The sequence below is a fragment of the Rhinichthys klamathensis genome, unplaced genomic scaffold (assembly GCF_029890125.1).
Source record: "Rhinichthys klamathensis goyatoka isolate OS25496 unplaced genomic scaffold, OSU_Roscu_1.1 h1tg000258l_1, whole genome shotgun sequence".
NCBI classification, from domain to species: Eukaryota; Metazoa; Chordata; class Actinopteri; order Cypriniformes; family Leuciscidae; genus Rhinichthys; species Rhinichthys klamathensis.
Window position 1 is genome coordinate 306,136 of NW_026606780.1, and position 15,624 is coordinate 321,759.

Sequence of the window (15,624 nt, forward strand, 5' to 3'; positions counted from 1 at the left end):
GTTGATAAACCGCTCCATCATTAGCCATTCCACCACAGTTGGCTTTTATTTTTTTAGAAAGTGCCTGAATATGTTTACAAACTATTTGTATATATAAGGCCTAAGTGAGCCGTACAACCCACAATAAATCTGATCAGCTGACAGATTTCAGCTCTGCTCTACACAAAAGAGAGTTGCACATAAAACTGAAGTTAGAAGACAAGGTTTAACACCATGCCATTAAAATTAAATCCTAATTGTTCTTCATAACCGTTCTGTAAGTAATGACCTTACCAAACCATGGTGTAAGAGGACACTTCAGTGTTTTCAGACATCAAAATTAGCATGCTCTAAAATTGCAGCTACGAACAAGGTTTTCACTTCCCAGATTAGTGTTTTGATGCCAAATCTGATGACACAGTTGTACCCGCCACTTTTAGCTCAAAGCAGGAGCTCTTACATGACAGTCTTGTAACTATGAGGTTAAACAACTGCTAAATGTCCCTCTGACATCCTGATTTACAAACAAACAAAAAAAAAATCAAGGAAAAGAACCTAGAAGAATTATACCTGATCAACATCGGAACTGCTCAGTTATCTTAAACAAGCAGCTGGTGTCTGTCCTAAAACACCAAGTGAACTAGCTGGTTTTCTAGTTGCCGTGTTAGCCAAAATGCACCAGACTCATGACTGTAGTAAAAGAGTGTTGTAGTCCATCAGCATCCGTCTCGCTCAATGTGTAGTTCTCTTTGACAATACGGTCGCAGCCGATCTCCCCGTTTCCAAAGAATCCCAAGAGCGGAATGTTGGAGAAGATCTTCCGAAAGGCGTCGGCCTCCACATTATGCTGGTTATTGTAGCTGTTGTGGCCACGGCCCACACAAGCAAACATGAAGCCCATGGTGTTTCTCTCTGGGATATTAGCAGCCTTCAGCCGCTGGATAGTGGCTTCTGCTGCTTTCGGGCTGTTTACGTCCTGGTCCACCAGAACTGAGGCACCCTGGATCTTGGAGCCACTGAAGGTTAGTCCTACTGCCCCAAAAGAGCCTGGAGAACAGCTGCAAAGAGAGATTGCATGTAGTATATAACAGAGATATAACTGTGATAATGTCTGAGACTGTAGGGTAATGTGAGGAAATAAGAAGTGAAAAATAGCTTCCTGTATGTGACACTAAAGCAATGTTAAATTACAAACTATCATGATGCAGATGATGTTAGAAAGGCATAGTGTGAAAAACATGCTGAGTAGATCTCATATTCATATAGGGGCAATTGTTGTATGTAGAGTTGTTGACCATAACAACTCTTTACAACATGAGGAAAAAAAATAGGAACTAACTTGACTAATCTAAAAATCAAATGTTTACCATTAATTTTCTTTACTTACCAGGTTTTGTTAATGGAAAATACATCCTCAACTTGTCCTCCAATAATAAGTACATTACTTTGGGAAAGAGGTTCCAGAAGCTTGTTAAGAAACCGTCCACCTCCAGATTTATATGTGTCGTAGTCGAACATCAGCACCACCTTTAGATCAGGGTTATTAATCAACCCTGAAATCAAATACAGAGTATTTTGATATGACTTACCATTCAACTAAATCATTGGCTATATAAACTACGATTTCTCTCTTTTATTATATATAAATATACATTAATAATTTTATTCAGCACGGATGCATTAAACGAATTAAAAGTGACAAGTATATTTTTAATGTTACAAAAGATTCTAGTTAAAAAAAAAATGCTGTTCTTTTGAACTTTCTATTAATCAAAGAATCCTGAAAAAAACTATAATGGTTTCCACAACAATATTAAGCAGCACAACTGTTTAAATCAAAGATAATGAGAAAAGTTTCATGAGCACAGTTTTTAAAGGATCATGTGACACTGAAGACTGGAGTAATGGCTGCCGAAAATTAGCTGTAGCATCGCAGAAATAAATTACATGTTTTAAATTTGTAAATAGAAAAGTTATTTTAAATTGCAATATTTCGCATTGTTACTTTTTTAACTGTATTTTTGATCACGTAAATGCAGCCTTGGTGAGGCATAAGAGATTAAAATAAAATAAAAAAAAATCTTAAATGACCCAATACTTTCGTTACTATTGTTGTCTAAATGCAGTGTTGGGGAAGTTACTTTTAAAAAGTAGTGTAACTCGTTACTTCTTAAAAAAAGTAATCCGTTACTTTACTTAGTTACCCCATTTGGAAAGTAACTTTTTACGTTACTCGTTACTTTTACGTTACTTTTATGTTGCTTGACTTTGGGCAGAACACAATATCTGTTCCTAAATGTGTAGGCCTACATAAAGTTATACTATGCATAATGCCATATATAATGCCATAAATGCATAATACATTTATCAAAATTTTGAATATTTATGAAGAAATGCCCATTAATGAATAGGCATATGCATGGGCGGCGCTAGGGAGGGAATAAGCGTTCTTATAATGGTTTTCTATGGGAGGAAAATGCTTAACGTGTAATTACAGTTTAATTAACGTGTAATTAACAGTTTGCGTTCATATCTGATTTTTTGTACATAGTATAGCCTACTTTATTATCATTTTAGTATCATAATGATTAATAAATGCACGCACAATTATCCGTGAACTTGATAAATGTTGCAGATGTGTTTTACTATGCATGTAAACAAATGCCTTTCAACTTATGTGTGCAAAATTCAGAATTAAATGAATGTGCAGCAATTTGTACAAATAGAGAGTCTAGGCCTACTATACGTGTTGTAGCCATTAAATAAGCGCATTTAGTTTCATATTTGTTAAAAAAATTTCCATCTATGTTGATTATGAAAAGTGAACAGCATGAGTAAGATAGGATGCGCAATATATCGTGAGACATTGAGTGGGTCAGACATGATTTTGACCACTTCATAAAAGTTTTGTTTTGAAGAAAGGCTTTCTTTAAAGTGAATTTCGTTTTGTATAAATTGTATCTTAAATTAATCAATTTATCATCAACCAATTGCCTGGATTTAATAAATAAGAAGCAAATATAGCAGACAATATAATCATGACATAGAGGCGCCGGCGCGGTCACTTGTTGCGCGTGAACTGGAGGGCATCTCATCATAAATTAACCGAAACTCAGCGTATGCCTCACAGGCACGATAAATATATCTACATATAGAAAGCTTGAAATGTCTTTAAACGAAACAATTCAAAATGAAAAGAAATAGGCTAGTCTCTGATTATGTAAGATTATGTAATCCATTATGTGCATTTCTCTCTGTAGGCGTTCACTACGGAGATGGCGATCGCTGTCAAATCTGTCAAATGACGGAGATCGCTGTCAAATCTGTCCCTGGGAAAAGTAATGTTTCGCCGAATTGAAAAAGGAACTACGTTTCGTTACCAAATTTTCAGTAGTAGCGCGTTACACTACTTTTTACCCGAAAAAGTAGTTACGTTACTGTAACGCGTTACACACAACACTGTCTAAATGTTACGGTCTTGTCCAACAATCTGAACACTTCACCTGCTTCCTCCATTGCCGTTTCACTTAGGGTCTTTTTGCAGAAGTGGAAAAGCCGGATGGTGACCCCGTCCATGGCAGGGAAAAGCAGACTGAAGCCAGCTTCACCCTCCTCATGCTCCTGTGGGGGGCTGCTGGGTAATCCACTGGGGGTCACTACAGAACACAGCATAAGAAATGACAGTATCACTGTTGCACTGACATTGCACAAACACAGCAAAGGTAGAACACAGGGAAAAAGGAAAAATTAGTCTTACCCACAATTCCTGGTGCGACTACGCCTATTACTTCACAACTGCTAGGTAGTAAGCGTCTCAGCTTCTCAACAGGATCTGAGTCCACTTCATCCTCACACCTCCTGGCTGCAGAGGGAGGATCGAAGAGAACAGGTGAGTCTCCTCATCATGACTGACAGGGTTTTTTTTTTATATAGAAGTAATCAAGTAATGTACCCTTCCTGTGTCTGTGACTAACAGCCCCTCTGAAGTTCTCATGATTTACCATTAAGAGAGCTGTCTGGGGCAGCAGACAGATATTCTGCAAGGGGGTCAGACAAAAGACAAACATTTAAACAAATTGGAAAGAGTGAGATTGTCATTTCTAGAGCAGCAAAGACCATCAGACCTCCAAGTCTTGTGTCATAGTTCTAAGCAAAACATGCTCTTCGTATATGGATGAGCCAGAGGCGGAGAGCCAGGTAAATCTCTGCCTCGTCCTCAGGACTCTGCGTGCACAATTCCTCCATAGCCTGCACACACTACGGAGAAAAGAAACAATGATATTAACATACAAACTGATTCTGATTATTTTAGTTTTGACGGACTTAGGTCTGCAACTGGTTGTTCATATGGAAATGTGTAAATAAAGATAATCATGGCATTTTGTTTTATTAAATTGCATATATGCACGCACATACTATTACATTCATTATTTTAACAGTACTGTTCAATAAAACCAGAATATTACTTGCTTTTGATACTTTATTGATCCAATTATGCATTTTAAAATCGATTGTTCATTTTAGGTACATTTTTATTAATACCAAAAGTATCTAATCACTCGATTAATCATTCAAATAATCGATACAGCCGAATAATCAACACACCATTTTATATTTATCAAACAGGCAGTGATAGTCTTACAAGATCAAGTGAGGAACAATAGAGTGACATTATAAAACAAACACACACACAAAAAAGAACTCTTAGACACTTTAGTTTATACAGTTTTTACATCCGATATATTTATAACTGTTTATAAAAGATAGTTTCGTAATGACAGTGACTATTGTTAAAAGGTAACGTTACAATAATAATCTTCGCAATGAATGAACGGAAGCGCTTTTGAACAAACTGTACCGAGCGCTTCTGAAATTTAACAAGTAAAAATATTTTTGAAGCGTTTAGTTGTAGGGGCCAACGGTTCCCCAAATCATTTTTTTAGTCTGGAGCTCTGGGTGTTTGCATTTTAAACATTTAAGATAAACTTTCAGATCAGCTGTAACGCTGTTAAAATAATCCAAATAATAATCCAAATAAATCAATCATCTGAAACTGAAAGGAATAAACATTCACGAGTATGATGACTATGAGTGACAACTGAATACAACATTATTAATACAACGTTAACGTTATTAATACAACATCACACTTTAAAAACAATGCGGATCTTAACGTTACATCAACAACTGATGTATTCCTGGCTAGTTCATCGTTAACGTAACTTAATTTGAGAAGGAACATCGGAACCTGTGTCAGATCGGACCAAACTAATCACTCAACAACGTAAACGTGTACAAATATCCCGTTAAATTATAAATTGAGTTTATCTAATACCGCTTAACCTGGGTGTGATGGACTGAATGGGGTCTTTAACGTTAGCTCAAAGCTAACAGGCTAAAACATCTACAGTCAGCTAGAATCTTTAATGTTACCTTGCGATCCGGAAGAGATTTTTAGTCGGCACAAATGTCAAAATCCTTTCCACGACCTCGGCAACATTACTCAGGACATATCCTGCTTTGCCTTCCCACAAGCTGTTTGGAGGAGCTGCATCCCCTTCCATTTTCACACGGAATTATCTCTCACATTTGACCCTACACGCGGAAGCGAACCGGAAGTTGTTTAAAAGTCTGACAATGGACGCCAGTTACAGACCTATTTTTTTACAGTCTATGGTACAGACCTCATAAAAACCATAGAAACACAGCTGACTACTGGAACATGTTTACTGTGTTTGCATTTATGATCTGTTTTCAATACAAATTTTCAGTAAAGATTGTATATACAAGAAATGATATACAGTCTAGTACAGTCTGCCTTTATTTTATAAAATCAGAGCTGCTGGTAGGGATTACATGTAATCTGAATTACATAATAAAATTCCAAAAATTAAGTAGGCCTACTTTAGATTATATTACGTTTTAAAATACTCGTAATTAGACTACAGTTACTTTTTTTTACTGATTACATGATTACTTGTTCTCACGATGGCAATACATTATTCAATTATTCATTACATTTATTCTCCCTATTACTTCTTTTTTTTATCTTTTAAATTTTCCTTTCTAAAAAAGTCTACTGCTTCTATACGTTCAGAAGGTCTTCCAGGTCTGAGGAATCGCACACACAGGCCGATCACAGAAAACTGAGACCCACGGCATTTGATCACTTAAAGAAATCATTTCACTTTTCAGAAGGGTTTTCTCAACATTGCATTTCTAATCAACAGGAATATATTTTCTTTCTTTGTATTTTTACAAAAATACAATCAATATGTATTTATCAATATGGTAAAAGATTATCCTATTCAAATCATAAACGAGTTAGGTCAAAAGTAATCTAAAAGTAATCAGATACCTTAAATGTGTGATGTAATGAATTACAATACTAATTTTAATTTTTGTCATGTAATTTGGAATACATAACCGACTACAATTTGTAAGTAATCTACCCAGCACTGTATATAGCCTATGTATTTGGTCAATAAAGAAACAAGGCATTAGGCATTTTGAGATTAGATTATTTTTTAATTTTATTCAGGTATATTGATAATTTTGGCAGTTGCAAAAAAAGAAATGTAAACATTTATATTTGTGTACCTGAGGGTGGTGCATTGCATTTATGCATGTTACATGTGATAATAATGGGTTGATAGTTTTACAAGTGTCTTATTCAGTTACTTGCTCTAGTCATATTTTCTGATTTTAGAAGTACGTATGACATATAGCCTATAAACAATCAACTCTTGTAACACAACACACCTTTGGTAATGATCCAAAGTGAGTTATATAATGCAGAAGGCACTTCCACCTTTCTGTAAACTTTTCCCTCTACATAAAATACATTGAAAGGTCAAGGCTGTTAATCATTTAAAGGGCACAGGTTGCCATGATTTTTTTAATTTAATATTTAAGCTTTAGGTTTTGTGGATGCAACCCATACACAGTAAATCTTTTTTTATTTTATTTTATATTTTTAGCCCTGACATAAAAAGATCAAGATCTCCAGTATCAACAATAATAGAATAATGAAATTATGGATTATCTGTCATCCATAGATTATTGGTTACTCTGTGTACACCACAAACAATAGACAGAATGTAATATTTAGTGTACATCCTGTTTTTTTTTCTTATATAGTGAGATTAGAATTCATTAAGTGCTAAACTGAGCTCATGTGAAAGGACCCGGTTTTTCTGGAGCTGTTGATATAGGGGGTCTGGCGAGAAGAGAAGAGAAGAGAAGAGAAGAGAAGAGAAGAGAAGAGAAGAGAAGAGAAGAGAAGAGAAGAGAAGAGAAGAGAAGAGAAGAGAAGAGAAGAGAAGAGAAGAGAAGAGAAGAGAAGAGAAGAGAAGAGAAGAGTGAAAATTAAAGGAAAGATGTTAGTAAGAGCATTTACCCAAAATGGTTTATTAAAGATTATGCTGAAATCTTTCTTTCAATTCTATATTTACAATGCCATAGAACCTTTGGTGCAAAATCATGATGGTATGAATATGATCATTACAGGTGAACATAAGCTGTCGAAGAGAGAAGCAACATGAGGTGATGAGAAGGAGCTTTTTGTTTGGATTTTATTCAAGCTTCTCGACAATAAATTAAGGACATATGAAATCAAAAGAGTTAAGACATACTAAAGAGAGAAAGGAGTGGGGAGCTTACAGAGATGGGAGGAAGTTTTATTTTACAGAAAGCAAAAAATTTCTGTACAAGTGATGGGACTATAGTGCTGAGTGCTCCATCCCCACTGAGAATAGTGTGATGGAGAAGGCGGCAACAGAGAAAAAGAGAGAAACATGGAAGAAAATGAAGAAGATGCCGCTCAGATGGTGCCCGGAGCCAGAGATGAGATGTAAAAAATTTAACTGTGCAGGGGAAAAAAAGAGAAAAAAAGAGTTGAAACAAATGATATATGGTGATATTAAACAACAAAGGGCATGCAAGAGATTAATAAAAGTGTCATCATGTATTGCAAATAATAAACAGTGTGTGTTTGCTTGTGTGTAATCAACCTTTCTACATCACTTTATACTGAGTTAATCAATAGAAACACTTATGTGATGCAGGCTCTAAAATGTATAGTGGATTCTAAAATCCATCAGCAAACCTGAAAATGAATTTATATTAGCAGACAGAGAATCTGGAAATGCTATTAATCCAAAAGCACACTGGAGTAACAGGTGGGGATAGTTACATGGAGGTCATGTCGTTGAGAGCGTGGTCCAGCTCCTCGCTGATGGCTTTGTACTTGAGTTTCTGAGCATACAATTCATCTAAAGTAGCCAATTAAAGGCCAGAACGGTGGAGGGTGTTGAATGGAGAGGAATGGAAAAGAATGGAGAAACAAGAAAATAAGGGAGAGGAAGCAGTGCAAAGGCGGATTGAACAGTGACAAGTGACCATAGAGAGACAGAAAAAAGAAAGGCTAAGAAAAAATTAAAAAATTAAACAGAAATGAAATGAGGTGAGATTACCTTCTTCAATGATGAGAAAAATATGATCTTTTAAATACCCAAAGATAGCAGTGCCGATAAGTACTGCTGTTAATTTAAAGGCGTATCTTTTAAATCACTATATGAATTGTTAATAGCAACATACCCTTTTAGAAATAAAAGTTTCAAAATGGGGTTTTCCCAGCGATGCCATAGAAGAACCATTTTGATTTCCCCAAAGAACATTTCAGTGATCAGTTCTTTAAAAAAACGCTTTTTTTCTTCATGTGAAGAACATTTTAATAATCTAAGGAACCTTTTCCCACTATACAGAACCTTTTGTGCAATGGAAAAGTTCCATTGGATGTTAAAGGTTCTTCATGGAACCATAGATGCCAATAAACAACCTTTATTTTTAAGTGTATGAATGCAAAAAGGAATCGAACCTGTTATTCTAAGGATGTAACTAGCGTCTCTCTATAAAATGAAAAGGTAAGTCTTACATTGATCCTAAAAAGCTTGTTTTAACCCGTGTCTAATAGCAGCATGAAAAACAGTGCGGTACAAGTTGACATACCCTCCAGATCATCAATGGTCTTCTCAAGCTTGGCGACTGATCTCTCAGCGAACTCAGCACGAGTCTCAGCCTGGAACACAGAAAGTTTGTCAGGCCCTCTTATATCAATGCGCACACACACAAAACATAGGTGATGAACTCACCTCCTTCAGCTTGTCAGTCAAGACCTTGATCTCCTCCTCATATTTGTCCTCCTTAGCGGAGTACTGTAGATGGAAAAGACAGGATTAACACTCAAAACAAATATACGCAGATGATCAATCATACACATAAATACCTCTACACACACACAAATATTTACACGCTTACCTTCTCAGCCTGGGCCTCCAGAGACTTCATGGTGTTGGTCACAGTTTTCAACTCCTCCTCCAGCTCAGAGCACTTGCTGTGGGAGAGAGCGACAGAAAATATGAGACAAAAATAGCCAGGCATAGGTTAAGGTGAGCATGTTTTTAAAAAGTATTCCATTTGTTTGGTTTTACCCCTCATTGAGCTCAGCACGCTCCTCAGTACGCTCCAGCTCAGCCTCAACAATCACCAGCTTACGGGCCACCTGTGTACCATCACAAAAGAGAAAAGTTGTAAGTCATTCGTTTATGCTGTCCAAGGGGATTGTTTTATATTTGGATTATATTTATTTATAATAAATTATAAGAGAGAGAGAAAAGAGAGAAAACCAACCTCCTCATACTTGCGGTCAGCCTCCTCAGCAATGTGCTTGGCCTCCTTCAACTGGATCTCCTGCAGCTCCATCTTCTCCTCATCCTTCAGGGCCCTGTTCTCAATGACCTTCATGCCTCTGAAAGCAAGAGAGAGAGAGAGAGTTTGAGTGTTAATATTGCTCCCTAAAATCATGAGACCTATACATATGTTTGATAAACTATAGCATTTGTTTAACACTGCATCAAAATTAGATAGTTTCGAAACATCAAACGTCTATCCTCTTAAAATGGGAATTTTGGGCTATCCTGTCAGAGGTTTTAGCTTTATATCTACTTTTTTCTATATCTATACTTTTGCACTAACTTGACAAAATCTACTGAATTGATATTCAATTCACTGTAATAAAAACTGTAATATTGAACTGTAATACTGAATTTTATATTTGTTTAATGTTTATTGGTAGAAAATTGCATATCATGGTTTTAAAATACGTCTCTTTTTTATTTGGGAAAGAAAACGGGGAACATTTTTTTTGGGGGGGGGGGGGGGGTCTTGGGAAGTTTGACCTCCTGATATTTCACTTGCAATTTATTGACAAAATTCTTTTTAAGAGTCTCGGGCCCTGCTTTGTTTCCATACACACCTCTCACTCTCATCAGCAGCCTTCTCAGCCTCCTCCAGCTTCTGCAGAGCAGTGGCCAGACGCTCCTGAGCGCGATCCAACTCCTCCTCAACCAGCTGGATGCGTCTGTTCAGGGAAGCGACGTCGCTCTCAGCCTGCGCACACACAGAATGAGCTCACGACGCGCACTGATACGTCTAGACATGCACATCTCCCTTGGTGCAGAAATATCTCTAGAACTTAACGATCTCGTTTCCCTCAAACTTATAAAGGTTTTCTGTGTGAGTTGTGATGTGTTGACCAATACCACACAACATAAAGGTTATCGTCTAGGATTTTTGGTAAACATTAGCACTGAAAGGCAGGATTACGGGAGCTGTCAAAAAGCGTTCACCGCCCTCTCCATCTTAAGCGCCAGTTCACCATCAATCATCGCGACTTTCCAACGACGCGAAACACTGACAACGTTGTTAAAAACATAATTTCCATGACATGTCCTGCCTTTTGACGTGATGTGATGCGAAAACGCGCTACACTTGGCCTACTAATGCGCTTAATGAGTATGGCAGGTAAGCTCACAGATTGCCTGGCTGCGCGCTCGGACGCGAGCTCCTCTTGAAGTCTCAGCATGTTGCTTTCAGCATCGTCTGCTTGTTCTTGCAGCGATCTGATTTTCTTTTTCACAGCCTCAAGATATGCTGTACCAGCCATCACGGATAATACAGGGTTGTTTGAATGGTTATCACAGGACGTGACTGCGATCCGGTGAAGCAAGTCGTTCTATGGTTCATTCCCAGTCTGGTGGTAACGCCGCTTTACCAAACACCGGAAGTCAATTCATCTACGCTGTATTATCGCATTTTAAACTACCGCTTTGGCCACAAGATCTGTTTATAAACTACAAGAGAAATGTCATTGCGTTTCGTGTAGCCTATTATGACAATAATAAATGCTGACAGTAAGGGACACTATTAAAAAATGTTATTAAAAAAATAAATGTAATGAATTGGATTTGCGAAACTGCAAATTGTTTAAGTGTATTTAAAATGCGACAATCTCTCCGTCTATTCTTTTCACATTGTAGCCTCTATAGATTTTGTAGGCTACTCATTTAACTGTGTGCGATTTTCTGAGCGTACAGCGCCATCTTGTGATGTGTTTCTGCAATACAAGTGGAACACAATTTCTCTCAAGGAGGCGAAATACAGATTATTTTCGTTTGGTGAAACTGGGAATTCAATTTCTGGGCTTCTTTTCTAATGACATCATGACGCCTCTTCCCAAGGAACTACAAACAAAGAGGAGGTCCTACAAGGGTACCTATGTTATTTTAACATAGCTATAAGTTATAGTTTCAAAAGCGTTTTGAAACTTTAGAAAAATTACATTTAGTTTGAGCGCTAAATAGATGCTCGCAAACATAAGTTGCTTTTGTTTTAAGTTATAACGTTAACTGTCTATAGCAACAGCTGCTCGATCGCTGCATCGACAAAAATAAGAGGCCATTATTTATTTATTTATTTAAGATCACAAATATATAGGCAACCGTGCGTCCTTAGTATTTTGTGAGCTGACGGCTAATGTTAGCTAACTTCGCTAGGGGCGCCAAACGCTTAGAATGACCCTCCTTTGATTATTTGAGCCCACAAAATTACTGACTGAAATCGTTTCAGGCATTGACCCCCTGACAGTCTATGAATAAGTCTTTATTTATTAAAAATCTAAATTGGGCCATCAATCTATATTCCTATTATATTAGGCTGTATTGTTTTGTATTGTATAACGAATAATGGGTTGTTATTCATTTTAGCTACTCTTTTCTGTCCCTAGAACGCGGCTCAAAAATAGGGGTGATCGAGCATTTTCAGTTGTGGCCCCAAGGCTGTGGAATGATCTGCCTCTGCACGTCAGATTAGCCCCTAGCCTGCACGTTTTTAAATCACGACTTAAGACGCACTTTTATTCGTTGGCATTTAAACCTGCTTGAGTATCTTGCAAAATATAGTTTTCTAGTTTGTTTATTGTTTTAAATTTGCTTGCTCGTTGTTGTTTCCCATGTTTTTACAACTGTGTCTGAAATTATGTTAATGTCCAGCACTTGGTCAACCTCGGTTGTTTTTAAATGTGCTTTACAAATAAAGTTGGTATGGTAGCCTATGGTATGGTATTTTTAGTCCTAGAAATATTAACAGATATAACTTTTATTTTATAATATAATTATTTGTATAGTTTATCATAGGTTACTATCTAGATGGATGATAATGGTCTCCAGCGAGGGTGAGGTGAAATTCTACACGGACCCTATTAAGACGCTTGTAGGTGGGCAAGACGAACCCCCCAGACGCTTGCCTTATAAAGCGCACTGCTAAATTTAACTCGCCGTTTGCATACACTCCCCTGCAACTGTACATGGTATTCGTTTACCAGGTGGAGCAACAACTTTTAAGAATGGCCTTGAGTCATTTTAAAATACATATTCAGTAGTTTCCGATAAAGTTTAGTCGGTAAAACATTGCCAAAGTATGAGGTGGTATATGAAATCACGTGTAGCCTATATAATAAGTTCAACAGACTGCCTAGCAGGGGTGGGCACAGGTTACGCGTGACATCAGACGGCATGCTTACATCGGCAGCTTTCTTCTCAGCCAGCTCCAGTTTTTCCTGAGCATCCTTAAGGGCCTCGGAGTATTTGTCCAACTCATCCTCTGTGCCCTTCAGTTTCTTCTGCAGGGCGACCAGGTCATCTTCAAGCTGCACGAAGAGCACGTGTGTCAATGGACAAGGATATGCACAAGAACAACTGCCATTCATCAATTAACCATGCAGGCCTATAAAAAAAAGACGGTCTAAAGTATTAGTGAGACATCTATAATGAAAAAAAAAAAAAAATAGAATGAGAAATAGAAATAAAAAAGATTATGAAATAGATATAGAAAAAAACATATTAAAAATAGAATAATGCCATATGCTACAGCATAATAAGTTGAGAAAACAAAAATCAGACTTCATAAAGTCTGATGTATAAAAGGTGTACAAGAGACACCCGGATGCCCATGTCCAACCTGTTTGCTTCTGTCCTCTGCTCCCTTCTTATCACCCTCAGCCTGCTCTGCTCTGTCCAAGGCATTCTCCTTGTCGAGCTTGAGCATCTGCATCTTCTTCTTAATGGCATCCATGGCTGTGTTAGTGTATGGGTGGTCACACCGAACTGAGAGAGGCGATGAGCGTCTGTGCTGAACCGAACGCTGAGCTGGAGTGCGAGCTCGTCTCGCTGTAGCCTGTCAAATATGTGCCTTCACAGGAGCCTGAGAAGTTCCGCAAGACACCCAATACTTTTTAGGGAAGGTCCCTTAGCGGTTCCTCCTGCCTCGCGTCTTTTTTTAAGGATCTGGACGGCGATTCGCTGCCCTCAGACATTTGACCATTGAAATGCCTATATATGGGATCTGAGGGCCAAGACGTCTTACAAGGGGTCCGCGTTCCTATTTCTAACACCCTGAACCTGAAGAGAAATCGAGGGAAGAGGAGCAAAACTGTCCGGAAAGCAATTTACCCGCTGTCCAGTTTACGCTAAACGCTGATTATGCTAGCCCCAACATATAAAATGCTTATTATTTACCCTCATAAATTATTTACGAAGAAAAATAAAAGTATTTTAAAGAAAAAAATCGATTGGTTTTATACAGCACACGAGGGTCTCATGAAAGTGATTATCTTAAGGAAAGGTGTTACTATCTCTGGGTCAGTCTCGTAACAGAGAGGCATGTCAACGAGTCCCTCGGGCATTGTTCATAATCTGAAGAGCTTTAGATACGGTGGCTGTTGAACAGCAATCTCTCAGCACGCTAGCATTCATTCAAGCATCGTGCTGGCTTAAATCGGCCGCGGTAAAACCCCCCAAATCTCTTGGAATCACAACGACGTGTCGTGTGGCAAAGCTACAGCTGTCGGCCATGCCGCGAAGATACAAGCCTCATGTAACGCGTCTATATGGACTTTGCTACACCGTTTAATAAATTGTCACTTACGACTGAGGTTACTTGGGTCAATATCTTACACGTGCAAGTTAGGAGAGAAAATTTGTACATTGTGTTTGTTCTACAGTTTTTACCATCATAAGAGTTTTAATGTAAAGGTGTCATTGGATAAGAAGACCATAAGAGTGTTTCTTCAAAGCTGAGGTGTTTGCACTTAACATTAGGCTAATTTCTTACACTCTCACATTCCCACTCCATGAACTTTTTCCAGGAGGTTATTTTTACCCTTCCCCTCCTGAAGGAAGCACCTGCTACAGTCTCTTCTTAGCTGTTGTAAGACAAGCTTTGCAACATGCACAACTAATCTTAATCATGGATCACACAACAGTGTTTATATCATTGTGTAGCCGCCTATTACAAATGTACTGAACTTTACTAATGAACTACATGCACTTAATTTGTATGGAACCGCTTTTATGTGCATGTTTAGTGCGGTCATTCAGTGCATGAAATGTGTAACATGGACACTTTCTTTGCCTTCATGGTCTTACATTGGGTTAAAGCAACCTTTTTGTGCAGAGATGCTGATGGAAAAACATACACTTAGAATTGTTTCTGTATGCCTTAAAATAGATTAAAATCAATTAGTCTAGTTTCATTCTTTTCCTCACCGCTTTTAGTCTTCCAGGAAGATCAGACTAACAAGTTATAGCCAGAGACATTCAAGCAGACGTGCAAAGCTTCCTCATGGGGAAAACCTTTCAACGGTACATTTACACCTGGCACTTCAGCCTGCTAAATGCCTTTGATTTAACTTTAAGATTTTCTGGATGCTGCTAACTTTGATACTATTTTGTATCATTTGAATGATGTAATTTGCAGTAATACACACTCTTAAAATGTTCCAAATGTGAGTTGTCACAGCAAACCAGTCTGAGTTTTTCGATGAACCTTTCAGTGAAGCAATGCCACCTTTATTTTTAGGAATTTAGTCTGAAATTGATTTACACAAAGCAGCAAAACAAATTTTGTGCTAATGAAAACTAGTAAAATGAACACTTTGAATGTTTAGAATGGTTATATTCTGTTAACTGAGAGATTAAAGTATTGCTAGAGAGGTGCTATTATGATGGAATGGAATTAAATAGCCATGAACTCCATAATGTTGACACATAAAATAACTACACAATGGGTTCACTTCTCACCATCTTTCCCTCTCTCCCACTAAAATCATAATGCTTGAAATGTCTGCCTGGGAACATTTACCAGTTACTTGCCAAACCAATTGAAACTCCAATTGTACTAACTGTAAATCTTTAAACATGCATATCTGCTATGATCATCTCCCCACAGGGGACTAAAATTAGCACCTCT

At 37.6% G+C, this 15,624-nt stretch overlaps 2 protein-coding genes across 2 annotated transcripts; both read right to left on the reverse strand.

Moving 5' to 3' along the window:
* Positions 1-451: 451 nt before the first annotated feature.
* Positions 452-5,589, reverse strand: fbxo22 (F-box protein 22). The gene is made up of 7 exons (XM_056267307.1): positions 5,413-5,589; positions 4,104-4,236; positions 3,932-4,016; positions 3,737-3,841; positions 3,483-3,635; positions 1,367-1,532; positions 452-1,037 (listed from the first exon to the last, which is right to left on the reverse strand). Exons 1-7 carry the CDS (start codon positions 5,541-5,543, stop codon positions 644-646), a joined length of 1,167 nt encoding a protein of 388 aa, XP_056123282.1. The 5' UTR covers positions 5,544-5,589; the 3' UTR covers positions 452-643.
* Positions 5,590-7,637: 2,048 nt separating this feature from the next.
* Positions 7,638-13,588, reverse strand: tpma (alpha-tropomyosin). The gene is made up of 10 exons (XM_056267308.1): positions 13,336-13,588; positions 12,899-13,024; positions 10,295-10,428; positions 9,670-9,787; positions 9,471-9,541; positions 9,298-9,373; positions 9,132-9,194; positions 8,989-9,058; positions 8,174-8,252; positions 7,638-7,844 (listed from the first exon to the last, which is right to left on the reverse strand). The coding sequence occupies exons 1-10, from the start codon at positions 13,447-13,449 to the stop codon at positions 7,841-7,843; spliced, it is 855 nt and encodes a 284-aa protein (XP_056123283.1). The 5' UTR covers positions 13,450-13,588; the 3' UTR covers positions 7,638-7,840.
* Between the last annotated feature and the right edge of the window lie 2,036 nt (positions 13,589-15,624).